At 37.7% G+C, this 14,712-nt stretch overlaps 1 protein-coding gene across 1 annotated transcript in view; it reads left to right on the top strand.

Annotated features, from left to right (window-relative positions):
• ek1 (eph-like kinase 1) overlaps positions 1 to 14,338 on the top strand; it is an 87,930-nt gene extending 73,592 nt beyond the window's left edge. The window contains exons 12-18 of the mRNA XM_053487751.1: positions 3,052 to 3,113; positions 4,672 to 4,881; positions 7,643 to 7,792; positions 8,787 to 8,980; positions 11,502 to 11,639; positions 12,703 to 12,808; positions 12,896 to 14,338. Coding sequence (XP_053343726.1) covers positions 3,052 to 3,113; positions 4,672 to 4,881; positions 7,643 to 7,792; positions 8,787 to 8,980; positions 11,502 to 11,639; positions 12,703 to 12,808; positions 12,896 to 13,003 — 968 coding nt within the window. The 3' untranslated portion in view covers positions 13,004 to 14,338. The remainder of the gene's footprint in view (positions 1 to 3,051; positions 3,114 to 4,671; positions 4,882 to 7,642; positions 7,793 to 8,786; positions 8,981 to 11,501; positions 11,640 to 12,702; positions 12,809 to 12,895) is intronic.
• Positions 14,339 to 14,712: the final 374 nt, after the last annotated feature.

The following is a 14,712-nucleotide window of genomic DNA, read 5'->3' as shown; positions in this document are numbered from 1 at the left end:
TTAAAGTAGAAAGAGAAGTTTAAAAGACGACAACTCTAGTTTGTGTTTATTCTTGCTGACAGAGGGAGAAAGGAGGAGACAGCGAGCACAAGCATAATTATGTTGGAATATGAAATGTGGCTGTCACATTACACAGAGCTTAAAGAGCTGGTGTATCATTATCGCTCATGACAGTAAAAATTAGACCATGATTGAGCTCATTGTAATGCAAATAGAGCAGCGGCTAAAAGAATGAGACTAGACTAGACTGCCATCCTCCAGCCTGTCTTAACAAAAACACTGAGCTGTCATGGTCTAAATGATAAACCCATTGGGCATTTAACTGCCAGATTAGCAGGCTATCTTCAATCTGATAGGGTCCATAGGCTGTCTACTTCTGCTGAGTTTGGAGCTAATATGTTTTTTCTGATGGGTTCTTGCCTTGTGATTGGTCTGTAGACAAAAGAGAGAAAGGGAAAGAGAGAGGAGGACCATAATGGGATTTTTTTTTGACCTGGGGCATTACTTTTGCCTGGTTTTATATTCCAGAAAGAGGAAAGAGATTCCCTGTTGAAAATCCATTATAGTCTGGCATAAGGCCCAGTCTGTACAAAGAAAAGTACCACACACGCATGTTTCATCGAAAAGCAACATGCATAAACTTTTTTTTTTCTTTTTTATGTGAACACTAATCTAAATTTTGATGTAACCTCTCTCTCTTTCTCTCTTAATTTATGGGAATGACTTCCATCTCTCTCTCTCTGGTGGAAATCTCAAGGCACATTATGATCCAATTTAATTTTAATTCAGTGTGTCAAGATGTGATTATAAAATATAATTATTTCTTATTATAATAAAATAAATAGTAATAAAAGAATAAATAAAATTACCTATTCAGTACAAGTTGGGATTTATTTTCTACATTCTAGAACAACACTGGATTTTTTCATATGGCATATAAAAAACACATATGGCATTAGGTATCCTGAAAACCATCCCAGGAAAGCAAGACCAAAACTATCCTCTGCTGCAGAGGAGAACTTAATTTAGACTTACTAGCCACAAAAATCCTTTAGATTAGAGACGTTATGAAGGCTTTACAGAGCATAAGTAGCACAAGGATACATCTCTATATCAACTGTTCACAGGAGATTATTGCTTTAGCATTAAAATCAGGAAAGGCCTTGGATTTAGATGGTGTGTCCAAGCTTTATGTATACTGTATAAAGATCTTTATTTATAAAAGAAATATATAAAATATGTTTTAAATTTGTACTTTAGTTACTTAGAATACATGCATACATAAATAAACATCTATTTTCTGTTAATGATAAGAACATTGTTGTTTAGGCTGAGATTTTCTTTTTTAAAATTCAGATTAATCCATCCAATCTTTCCAGTCTTTGGAGAACTATAAGATTCAGGTCCATAAATCATACATGTTTTTAAAGCTCTGACTTGAAAATGATAGTTTGTTTCAGGTGCTGCAGGTTTATCCATGATGATACGTTATAATCTGTTGCCCTATTTTAATTACACTTCTTTCATCACTGGGCAAGACAGTATAATTATATATCACAGCTAAGAGCACAGACTGCTTCCTTGTCCAATATCAATCATACACCATTACCCACAGCCATGGATGAGCAGCTCATGACTAATTGGCATAATAAACTCATAGGGCCTCCCTTAATATCTTAAGAAATGATCTCTCCCTTTACAGCTGTAAAATTTAAAGGTTTTATCATCTTTTTCTGAATATCTGTTAGTGTGTTTTACGTTAATGTGCAAGAATGTAGATGGTGGAGGGCTTTGAGGAAATTGGCTTTGCTTACTGTTGAGGATTTGTTGAGCCCTAATTTGTTTTGATGACTCCATGACTTTAACATGCTTGTCATGTCATTTACTTTTTGATAAATGTGACAAACTCAGCTGTGCTTTATTATCAGTGACAGCCTGGAGATGCAAGCCAAACCTATTCGGATAAATGAATGCAACAGACGCAGACACAAGCAACAGGACTGGATAATTATATAATTAAATTGATAGAATAGAATAGAGTTTGGGACAGCTTGCAGTAAAGGATGACAGTAATAATGTGATTCGGTTAATGTCGCTTTACCTTTAACCTCATACCTCAGTGGTAGCTGTTTGGTAATTGTAGTCATTTCCATTTGAGTCACCCTTGTGGACCCCTGTGCAATTTTCTTTTAACCTTAAACTGCTGCCTGGGTGCTTAGAGGAGGAAGTTCTCAGACCTGTGAATGAGGTAAGTTAGAAAGCAACCCTATATGCATTATGATTGAAAGGAGATGTGTCTGAGGGCTTGAAGGGCACTAGCAGGGAATTTTCTATCCCATCATCCCAATCAAATCTTGTTCATAATCAGGGCCGATTAGCCCCTTGGTTGGTCCTGCTTAAGCCGCAGAACAGGTGGGGGCTCAGACTGGAGCTGTTTTGATTGACACTCGGTTATTGCACTGGAATCAAGGGAGAATTTTTAATCACTTTGTGACACACAGGTGTGAACGTTTCTTTCCCTTCCACCCTCATTCAGCCCCATATGCGGTACTGGCAGCTGCCAGTGCAGAGGGAAGTACACACTTTCCCATTAGCAGATTTTTGCACCCCTTCCCTCCTCCCTTGGCAAATTCATCACCACATCCCCAGGAGCCTCTTTCCTTTTCTCCCTCCAATCCCCCACCCCCTCCATCTTGCTTCCCTCCATAGGAACTCATTACCATTCATGGTATTTCTGGACAAAGATATTCTCCCAGGACGGCTCACTCTAATTATCTGCCTGACTGTTATTGAGAGCTTTGATTAGGGGCTGTCACTATGAGTAACAGGCAGCAGGTAGAAAAAGAGAGGTGGGTAGTCAATGTGGGTATGCTACCAGCATTCATTCATTTCTGTCAGGAAAGAATTAAATATGGAACATAAAGCCTTTTGGGCCACTTTGTAATGTCTTTTTGAGTCTTTTTTCAGTAAAAACGTCTCTCTCTCTCTCTCTCTCTCTCTCTCTCTTCTTTCTTTCATGACTGCCTGACTTCTACTCTTTCAAATCTATAGGTAAACCTGTGATGATAATAACAGAATACATGGAAAATGGATCATTGGACACATTTCTGAAGGTATTTTTTTTTGTTCACATTTACAATGGAAACAGGCAATTTCAATGAGGAAGTAACGTTTTCTTTGAAATTTTAGAAGATTTTCTAAGCGGAAGCTATACTCAGAATATCATTAATCTCTACTGTGCAATTTTCTGGAAATTCATTTAATTTAAGAGGTTATGAATTAATAAATACCCAGGAGCCAAAATCTCTGATTACTGAATTATATCAGCCAAGCATTAAGGCAATGACCACAAATGTAAATTGGTCAAAAGTCATAGGGGTCAGGTTTTTTTTTTCAGCAGTTACTAAAATCTATGAAGCCCACAAGGCATATTTCGACATAAAAGACTTTGAACAGCACTACCAAGAAGCATATAACAAAAATATATTATTTGGGGGCTGAGTAACATATAGTTTCAACTTTAAAAAAAACATACTTTTTTAAAAACTTTTTTACATTTTGTATATCAGTATAAATTAATGTAAATCTTAGTTCATATGATGCTTTATGCAGAACTAGTGTAAAAAATAATAGCTATTTCAAAACCTTTAAAACATAAGCAATTAGGATATAACACATGCAGTAATAGCCACCAATAAAAAATGTGAAAGTGATAATTTTATTCACCAAAGCTGCCACTGCAGTTTTTTTTTTTTAAAAACCTACCTGCAGTGTTACTTAATTAATATAGTTGGGTGTATTTCCCAAAATGAAAATTATTAAACCAGATTGAGGGTAAAGAATTTACTGAAATGAAATGATGGAATCTAGTAAACAACTCATACAAAAAAAATGAGGGGTGAAGGGATGCCCACACACATTGTTTAAAAAGTAAATGCTGGCCATGATAGAAAGGCACCAGAAAACCCAGTGCACCACAGAAAACCATGCACAGGGCCCAGCAGACAAAACGTAGGTTTTCCAGGTCATATGCACCCATGGGATATACTAGATGCAAGTCCAATCCACGGAGGCCCTACAACATAACCCACAGCACCCAAAGATGCCAACTTCTTAGTGTCAGATTCCACAGCACACACCAGAGGCCTTGGGGAGTCATGACCTGAGGAGTCAGAACTGCCCAGACAGAGCAACGTACACACTGCTGGGCAAGATGTGTTGTGTTGAAATGTTAAGGCTGATCTGTGTACAGTATATGAAGTGGGGAAAAGATAAGTTTGATGGACTGCAGTATTTCTGAATGATGACAATTTTTGAGAAGTAGGGTACCCAGATGAAATGTTGTAGAATGTCAAATCAGAAATACAAATACCATGACAAAGAAGCTGACTGACAGACAGAAGAGATTTTTAGGGTTTAGGAGCATACTCTACTTTAAAAAAAAGTGTATACTGTGATCATTGTGAAAGCAGTGATGCTGACAGGTATAGCAATGACAAGTTGAGAAGTAGGAAGCATCTCACAAATGCTAAAAGGAAGATAGTCCTGAAGAAATATGATAATTTACAGTTATATAAAAGAGTTTGTGTGGTTTCTAATGTGTTGCAAATTGTATACACAGACCATACATGAGCTGTTACTATGTTTGCTTTTGTATTGTGTTATGTATAGAAACATGATGGCCAGTTCACAGTGATTCAGCTTTTGGGCATGTTGCGTGGCGTTGCTGCCGGGATGCAGTATCTCTCTGAGATGAACTACGTACACAGAGACCTTGCAGCGAGAAACATTCTGGTGAATGGAAATCTGGTGTGTAAAGTATCAGACTTTGGACTGTCCCGCGTGCTAGAGGATGACCCAGATGCAGTGTACACTACCAGGGTGAGTAACAAGTTTTTTTTTTGTTGTTGGTTTTTTTTTTTTTTTTCATTCTGCCTTCTCTCTTAATTTTTCTTGTCTTTCACCTGTCCTTGTCTTTTTCTATTTTTGTGGAAAAAACATTACAGCAAAGGGCTTATTTTAGAATCCTAATTATCCTTTAAAGCTGTACACCCCTCCCCAGTATAAATGAAATGAAACAAAAATGAAACAAAATTGAAAGGCAGACTTGATCTAGTTGTATAATGAGAAGTAGGTCAGTAGTGTGTCTTTGACGAAAAACTTCACGGATGGCAGTGAAGGTACAGTAGTGCATAGCTGAGCGTTCATGCAGACGAAAAGAACGCAGCGTATTCCGCCAAATCACCAAAGTCTTTCTCACAAACACACACACACATACATACAGAAAGAGAGTCTTATTGACCAGAACTCTTTCTTTTGTTAAAAAGCTGTATCAATAATCTGTCTAAAATGTCTACATCCTTCCTTGAAAGCTTTTGGCAAACAGTCACTACTGACTGTACAACTGGATGTGGTTAGATTTGAACTGTTATTTGTTTGTGTTGTAAGGTGATAGAATTATACTGTAACTGTGTATTGTTTTGCTTGATAACCAATGTCCGTCTGATAGTATGACCCTGGAAAGTGCATTCAGATGTGTGTGGTTGTAATTACAGTACAATGCTACCCAACAACTAGGTTCCTTCCCTGTGCGTTCTGAGGATCAATACATAGAATTTAGCAACTTTTTTTTTTTTTTTTCAATTTTCTCCCTAATTTAGTCATGGCCAATTCCTCCCTGTCACTAGGGCGCTCCCACTTTAAGGCTACTACTACCATTCAGCCCGGAGTTTCTATCACGTGTTTCCTCCGAACCGCGTGACGTCAGCCGACCGCATCTTTTCGAACTGCTCGCTCACGCACCGTTAGGGGCGGAGTAACACACTCGGAGGAAAGCGCTAGCCGCTCCTTCCGTGTGCGCGAGCTCACAGACGCCCCTGATTGGCTGTAGAGCCGTGATTAATGTGGGAGCGCAAGTACCTCTCATCCCTCCCCCTGAGAGAGCTCGGCCAATCAGCTCTCTCTGTGCCTCCGGCTGTGAGAGGAAAACAGCATCACCTGGGGTTCGAACCAGCGATCTCCGGATGATAGGGGGAGCACTTTACCACTGCGCCACTCGGAGGCCAGAATTTAGCAACTTTGACTCTCGTTATCAGTATAGAATGATAGAGTTTGGGCTTCCGGAAGGGCGAAAGTGCGGATGCGCGCGCGTCAGAACGCAGGTCAAAAAAACTTTTTTAAAAAGTGAATAATCGTTTTTTTTTTCAATTACACCATTTTTGTGATCGTTGAGACCCGAAATCAAAATTGAAATCGAAATTCGATTAATTGCACAGCCCTACATCCAACATCACAACAGGGTGTGATCTCAGGGTGTGGAATTATTTTTTTATTGAACTCTTACATCAAGGCATTTCTGACCCACAAAGCTATCACTTACTGGATGTTTTTTATTTTTCGCACCATGTCCAAACTTTAGGGACTATTCTCTGTAAAAATCAACAGTTTCTAAAATACCCAACCCAAATACCAGCCCATCTAGAGCCAACATCCACGCCACAATTAAACTAACCGAGATTACTTTTCCTCCATTCTGACGGTTGACGTAAACATTAAGGGAAGGACTTGACTGGTGTCTGCATCATTTTATGCATTATGCTACTGCCACATGATTGGCAGATTTGAGCATTGCATAAATGAGCAATTCTACATGTGCTCATGATAAAATGGTTGGTAAGTATATTGTTTAGAGGAATTTTTTAGATAAACACTGCCTGGCCAAGAAAAAAAACAACTGTTTGGATTTAAATATGGAAATACTTAAGAGCCTTTGATTGGAAAATTACTGCAGTGATAAAATGTGTCAGCTTGCATCAATTCTTTTAACAATAGCTAATGCACTAAGTAGCTTCTCCTTTCTTAAACGACCATGCCGAAATCCGTTTCCCATGGTTGTGTTGAAGATATTAGTATGTTTCAGAATGGTCAGGTTATTAGTGTGTTTAAGAAGACTGATGAAATTATGGGAACTGGATTAAAGAACTGGGTAATACCGTACTGAAACCTGACAGGATAACGTAACCTGCACAATGTAATGAGAACACACAGGATTGGGACTAAACAGCCATGTTTCTATAGGAGCATCACTTTTAAGTGAGAAAGAATGGTTTCAGTTTGAGATTATATTGTAGATTGAGATTATATGTAGACAAAATTGGACTTTGGAGCAGTGGGAAAACATGTGTGGTGTGATGAGTCTGGATTGACCCTATTCCAGAGCAATGGGCATGTTAGGGTAAGAAATGAAGCACATGAAGCGATGCACTCAACTTATAGTGCCCACCGTACAAGCCTTTGGAGGCATTGCTATGATATTAGGTTGTACCAATTGGTCAGGTCTAGGCTCAGCAACGTTATGTGATAATGAAATAAAGTCAGCTGATGACCTGAATTTACTGTTAGCATGGTTGTACTCCAGGACTCAAATGGTGATAGAGTGGTTCTGGGAGCAGAAGGAATCTTTTTAACATAAGAACTGGTTAACACAGTCGAGTCCTGACCTTAACCCGAGTACTTTTTCAAAAAGAGCCGTTTTTCAGAAAGGACGTTTTGCAGGCAGGCAGTGCACCATCAACAAAACATAGTAAGATCGTTCTCATGTCTTTAAACTATATATATTTTTTATTTTTTCGGTTTGTCACAGGGGGGAAAGATTCCTATCCGGTGGACAGCTCCAGAAGCCATAGCCTACAGGAAGTTCACTTCAGCTAGTGACGTGTGGAGTTATGGTATTACCATGTGGGAAGTCATATCCTATGGGGAGCGGCCATACTGGGAGATGTCCAATCAGGATGTAAGTATAATCAGAAAAACGATTCATACAATACAGTGAACATTTCCTGTATCACAGCATTCTCAGATCAGTGTTAGATATTATACAGTAGGCTGTTACCCTCACCTTTTCTCATCTTAAATTTTATTACTCTTCACTACAGAAACATACTGTAGAGACTCCATCTAGTTACTGCATAGACAGCTCTTCTTTAGTGATCTTTCTGTGCCCTGGCATATAAACTTCAAGAGGTTCTCTGTTGTCTGCCGTCAGTCTGCAGGATTTCTCTGCCGGAGCACTTTAATTCCCTTGACAGCAGTTCAAGACTAAGAACTAACTCTTGCAAACTAAACCAATCAAATGCATCTGGAACAAGAAGATTTCCAGATTTCTGTTCACAGGCTGCTTTATAACAAGAGAATTGGAATCCATCATACCTAGCTCATGGCTAGGGTTTCCACATAATAAACCTTTTGATTTCCACCTTGAAAAGAAGTGCTTTGACAGGAAGTTGGGACCAACCAAGATTAGAAAATTACAGAGCATAGTTAACTTGCAAATTTATTATCAGGACATACAGTAAGACACCTCCATGCTTGTTAAAACGACACATTCAGAAGAAATTCAGAAATCTTATTCGCAGCATAAAAAGAAACCCATCTGTTCCTTTCCTTTGCCATGGCAACAGCATTCATGCTGAATATCTATGTATCTGAATAACTATTGTTCTGTGTTCATTGTTAAGATAACTGCTAACTTTTCATGTAACTTGTTTATAAAACACCCCAAACATATGGTTGTCGCATTAGATGCATTTTTTTCTATAGCATTGTTATTATTTTCTTACTTTTCTAGTTTATCTTTACAATTAATAATCATAGATACAAAATTACAAAATGGTATTTATATGTACTAATACTACTAATAAAAAAGCTGACCACTATATTTATTAAATTCAAATATTAAAAGACTAAAGTATTGTTTGACTGAAGATGTTTCTGTCGTTTCTCATCAGGTGATAAAGGCAATAGATGAGGGTTATAGGCTGCCAGCACCCATGGACTGCCCCGTGGTGTTGCACCAGCTTATGCTAGACTGCTGGGAGAAGAACCGCAGTGATAGGCCCAAGTTTGGACAGATTGTCATCAATTTGGACCAGTTGATCCGTAACCCCAGCAGCTTGAAACAGCTGGCCAACAGCACTGTCTGGTGAGAAAATATTATGTCTAATTTTAGGGCAATTTTTGTGTAGAGTAAAATTTTAAACCCCAGATAATTAGCAATGGATTGTCTTATCACCCAAAGCTTCTAATTAAATTTAATTACGAAATGGAATAAAAATTTACAAGAATGTAGGTAGATATATTTAAAAAAAATACTGACTTAAAAGGACCCAGATCTAAAATAAAGACTTAAGTAAAGGGTTTTGATTTAAACTGATTGCTTTGGTTAATTATGGATCACTAATTTGTTGCTGATTTTCAATTATATGTATGTCAGGTGTTCTGGGAAAACTTAGTTTGCACTGAATTCTGGTATCATTCACTAAAGTACTGGTAAAGGTAAAAACGATCAGCCCCAACACTTATTCCAGTGACAGGTGAATTGAATAACACTTATCAATTCTATTTAGTTAAAGTCAGAAGTTTACATACACTTAGGATGAAGTCATTAACTTTTTTAACAACTTCATGGAGTTCATGTTAACAAGTAATTTTTTCAATTAACCAATTCAACAATTGTCAAGAACCCATTCTTGAAGTGTTTCATCCCGTAGTCGAAAAACATGCAGATTTCTAAAATGCCTGTTGTACGTGAGTGAATGCGTGCTTGGCCCCTAGAATGAATTGGAACTCTGTTGCCTCCATGTTGTTGTCATAATGTTGTCTACAACGCACTAGGTGGGGTACACCCTTGACAGGATGGATTGGCATGCTTAGACTGGTTGATCTACACTGCCCAGCCAAAAAAAAAAAGTCACACACACACACACTAATATTTTATTGGACTGCCTTTTGCTTTGATTATGGCTGTGCCTAAACCTGACCCCCTGAAGCAACCCCAGAATATAACACTGACCCCACAGGCTTGTACGGTAGTCATGATGGTAGTCATCAATTCATTCTCCTTTGTTCTTACCCTGATGCATCTGGGTAATCTTGCCTCATCAGACCACATGACCTTTTCCAATGCTCCACAGTCCATTCTTTATGCTCGCTAACAAACTGAATCCTTTTTCACAATTAGCCTCACTGATAAATGTTGTTCTTAAGGCAACACAGCTGTTTACCCCACTGTTTAATCTTCTGAGTTCTCTTCGCATTGAGAGTGTGGAAATGCTTTTACCTTTACTATTAAACATAGCCGTGAGTTCTGCTGTTGCTCATTTCACTAAGCCTTCAAGTGACTTCCCATCATGCTTAATCAGGATGTCTTTCTTCTTCGAAGAAGAAATGTGCTTAGTGAAATCCAGGTGGTAACATTTCTTTTTTGGTCGCACAGTATATATACAAATATAAACTAAGTGTGAAATTTTTGGATGATATTTTGCTTAAAATATTCATTTCCTCATGATATTTTTTTTATAATAGAGAATGTGTTATAGATCTTCGCCAGCAAGGACCAACTTTTTTTTTTTTCTTTGAAATGCAAAGGTGATGCAGATATGATGCTGTGCTAGTGTAGATAGGAACCAGGTGGATGACCAAATCAAAGTTTTCTGAGAGAATCCAGACTGAAAGCAGATGAAGGCTGGTTTGTTTAGTTGGGCACTAACCAGCTTCAAAGCAAAATGTGCCTGCTTTTACTCTCAGTCCAGTGAACGGCACAGGCCACTCTTTATATTTGGATGCAGCAGAGTCTGAAATCCTCTTGATGTGATTGTGCATGTGTGTACAGGGATTACATTGTAATCAGGCATCCTAGCAGATCTGCAAAGCCGCATGCTAACTGTCCAAGTTCTGTCTGCTGATTAGCTCTGACATGCCTTTCCAAGGCTTCTGTGAGCGCTACCTATGACACATTGCACACACATGCACACACACACACACAGACAAACACATATACTCTACAGGGAGCTTTCTCCAAAGACCCCTCTTTCTTCAGTTCATGCTTTTGTTGCTTCCTGCTTTGAAACTGGACAGATGCAAGGGTCCAATCCTGCATATAGAGATTCACAAAAATTGTATTTGGCATGGAAAAGGAAATTATTCCTTTTATCTTGGAATCCAAAAGAATTGCAGAAACACATGCAATTAACATGCAGAAAATCTATTCTCAGAAGATCTGTTCTATTGTCAGTACTAGGTTCTATTATTGTTCAGTTTTAGTTAGAAAAAACTGTTCATGTCTAATTGGCAGAGAACTATAATGCAAACATCAGTTTTCACCATCCAGAGACAACATGATGATAGAAAAATTATCAAACCGAAAAACAGAGATAATACAAAATCAATATATATTCAGTAACCACAATTAACAGCTTTGGGTGTTTATTGTTAAGTTACGGCAGACAACTAGCAACAGATTTTCTAGCAGTGGCCAAATGATTCCTTTACTGAATGATTTCTTGGAAATATGTAAATATTTTCTCCTAAATGTTATGATATTGTAATTTGTTCATGTTCCAAGAACTTAAAACGTTTCCAAAAAAAAATCCTCACATATACTGTACCTTGTCAGTTTGAGCTGGCGTGAGAAGTGAATGACTTTATTCCCCCTCTGTCCTTAGGGAGGACCCAGTAACTCCAGAGCCTGCATTTAGCACGGTGGCTGACTGGCTGGACTCCATTAAGATGAGCCAGTACAAAGAACAGTTCTCCAGCGCTGGCTACGTCACTCTTGACTCAGTCCTCTATGTCAGTATCAGGTTAGTGTCACTGTTATGATCCTGCTGAACAGTATAGAATGCATCCTTGAAAAGTCCTCAACAGCTTCCCGAGTTAGGTTTGATTGCAAAATGAAACACCTCCATTTTGGGGCAGTAATGGCTTGAGGTAAGACAGTAGTTTATTTTTATCAATTAACAAAATTAAAAGTAAATGAACAAAAGAGAAATCCAAATCAAATCGGCATTTGGTTTAATCATCATTTGTGTGCAAAACAGCATTACTTTTATTTGTTCCAAACATCTTGGAGAACTAGCAAGAGATCAAATCGTTCTGTCTCTTCCTGGAATCCCAGTCTTGCCATGGTGTAAGACCTGTTAGTTGAAACTGTCTTCCACAACTTAGCATCTAATCAACATTTAAGCTACCTGTTTCTGTTTCAGTTACTGACTGTGTTTTAACCTACATATAAAATTGATCATTAGCACTTGCTTGGTATAATTGGTTAATCATACTGTACACATGACTCTGATTCGACAAAATGCCTGTCTTTGTGCAACTGTAAGAATTGATGCTGGTTTGAAACCAATGGGTCACACCAAATATTGATTTGATTTAGATGTTTATTCTGCTTGTTCATCTTATAAATGGTACATAAAAATAAACAATTAAAATATTTATATTTAAAAGCATTTTTTACTTTCCAGCATTCCTTCACTCCTATAAAAACTGGTTTACATTTGTTAATATTTTAATAGATTTGAAAATCCTTGTATTTTAGCCACTGGTGCTTTAACCATGTCTGTGCTAAAAATAAAGCCAGCCTTCTCAGCCACTAAATAGCCTGCAAATGCACCTAGTTGCCAGCTAGAGGGGTACTCCTCTAAATTAATATGCAATGTGTAAAAACTGCCAAGCTTTTCTCCTTCTAGGCTCTGAAACCGAATTTCACCTGTTATGTAAATCAAAACCATATTTAATGCCTAAATTCTGTTACGTAATGGCAGTGAAAAAATGTCTAAATTTCTCTACTAAAAAGCTCCAATTAAGATGCTTTCAATGTGCGTTGTTTAATTTTATTTCTCTGTTCTTGTTTATTATTAGTGAACTTGGGAAGATCGGAGTTGCTTTGGCTGGTCATCAGAAAAAAATCCTTTCAGGCATTCAGTGCCTGCATGTACAACAGCAGCAGCAGGAAACCCATGTGCAGGTATAAAATCTAGACTTTGGTTAAGCCCCTATTCTTCACTCCTAGCTCCATCCTCAGACAGGTTTGTCTTCCTGCCCACCACCCCAGCCAGCCACTCCCCGATCAGCGCTGACATCACTGACATCAACAGGCCTGCCTTTTCTGATTGGTGGCGAGGCTCAGGGGGTCACATCCAGGCATCTGGGCAGTATTTAAAACGGAGCCACATCACAATGTGGAAGTAAGAAAATTGCTCTGTGGTTTTAAGGAAGCACTGGGAAGCCTCATTGTATACTTTTACAGTGAACATGATCTTCAGTGGGAAGAAAAGACCACATGTAAAAAAAAAAAAAAAACTTGTTTTGTAGTAATGTGGTGGTCTGTTGACTTTAATGCTTTTAGTGTCGATGTAGGTGGTGTTTGTGTACCACAGGTGAATGGAATTCTGCTCTATGGCCATCTGTGAACTTATTTATGGTAGGATAATAGTATTTTCCAGCAGGTGACAGATACCTTGAAGCTCTGATTACACAGATACAGATTGGGAATGGATGCACTGTAACTCCATATGCCAAGCAGACTGTTGTCACGTGAATAGAGTACAGCATGCTTCTATTTGAATTTGTATGGCAGACGTCAAGGACACCGGAGAGACAAGAATCAACTGGATACATCAAAACCATAATGATTTGACTAGTCAGGAAATTTATGTCGCCTCTTTTTAATAATTTTCTTCTTTTTTAATGAACTGATATTAAGAGACAATTTTCCCTGACACTGAGTTGGCTGTGTCTTGCAATTTCATGGTATGTGAACATCATATTTACAGGAAGTTCTGTGTGTTTCCCTACTTCCGCTACTCTTTGGAGTATCATCATGCAGTACTTTAGCCGCTGAAGCACAGAAATGTTTGCTGTTAATAAAATGTTTTTTTTTTTTTTTTTTCATTTTTGGTCTCTTTGTAATGTTCCTCAAAATGTCATGTACATATTATCTAATGACAGACATGTCTGTCATACAGGCACTTCAGAATAGACATGTTACAAAATGGAATCTGGGTTTCCACTCAATACAGCTCTGTATTTGTACATTACTGTTTAAAGGATGTTTGTACAGTCATGATTTGGTGTCTTCTTGTTTATACACTTAGACAATGAGATGCCTAATTTCAATGCTTTAATGCTAGCTTTGGACAGAACAGGATTGAGCAGTGAATGTAATGGATGTATTAGCTTTATTGCAAGTCTGGAAAGCTAAACATTTTCTCAGGATTTTTTTTTCCTCATAAACCTTAATCATGAAGATGGTAAAGCTGAATAAATGGAGGGATGGAACTTAAAAATCAACATTTTCTTACCCTCCAGCATTATTGGCGTTCTTCAAAATGATTGGAGCCCATTAAAAGTGATTATATAAACATGGTACAGAATAATTGAAATTTTCTACTCAAACAGCAGTAGAAACTTTTGTCTTTGTTCTAACAAAATTTCTTTATGAGAACCAAAGTCCTTTTAAAAAACTTTTTGGCTCTCATGTTTGCCAAGTTTTTGATTCTCATTTTTAGTTCGGTCCCTGTTACTAACCAATCTTAGATTATTCTTTTTTAGTGACCTATGAATCATTCAAGCAAAAAAAAAAAAAACATTGTAAGGTATGAAGGTATGTGCTTGTGAGAATCAGGTGCAGATGATGACAGATGCTCAATCATGTTAAAAAACAATAAACAGACATCATAAGGTACTACATGTACTGTAACAATGCTGATCATTTTTAACATAATTGTTTTTTTTAAACGACAGACATAAAAACCCTTAAAATTAGCAAAAGATCAAATGGCTTTTTTTTTTAAAATATAGATCATGTTTTCTTTCCTAAAGGGTACTAAAAAATATGGAGAGCACTGCTTGTTATATTTTTTGCTTTTT

Source organism: Clarias gariepinus, chromosome 26 (genome assembly GCF_024256425.1).
Source record: "Clarias gariepinus isolate MV-2021 ecotype Netherlands chromosome 26, CGAR_prim_01v2, whole genome shotgun sequence".
Taxonomy (NCBI): domain Eukaryota; kingdom Metazoa; phylum Chordata; class Actinopteri; order Siluriformes; family Clariidae; genus Clarias; species Clarias gariepinus.
The sequence above is the reverse complement of the archived record's forward strand: the minus strand, read 5'-3'. Positions and strand labels throughout refer to the sequence as shown.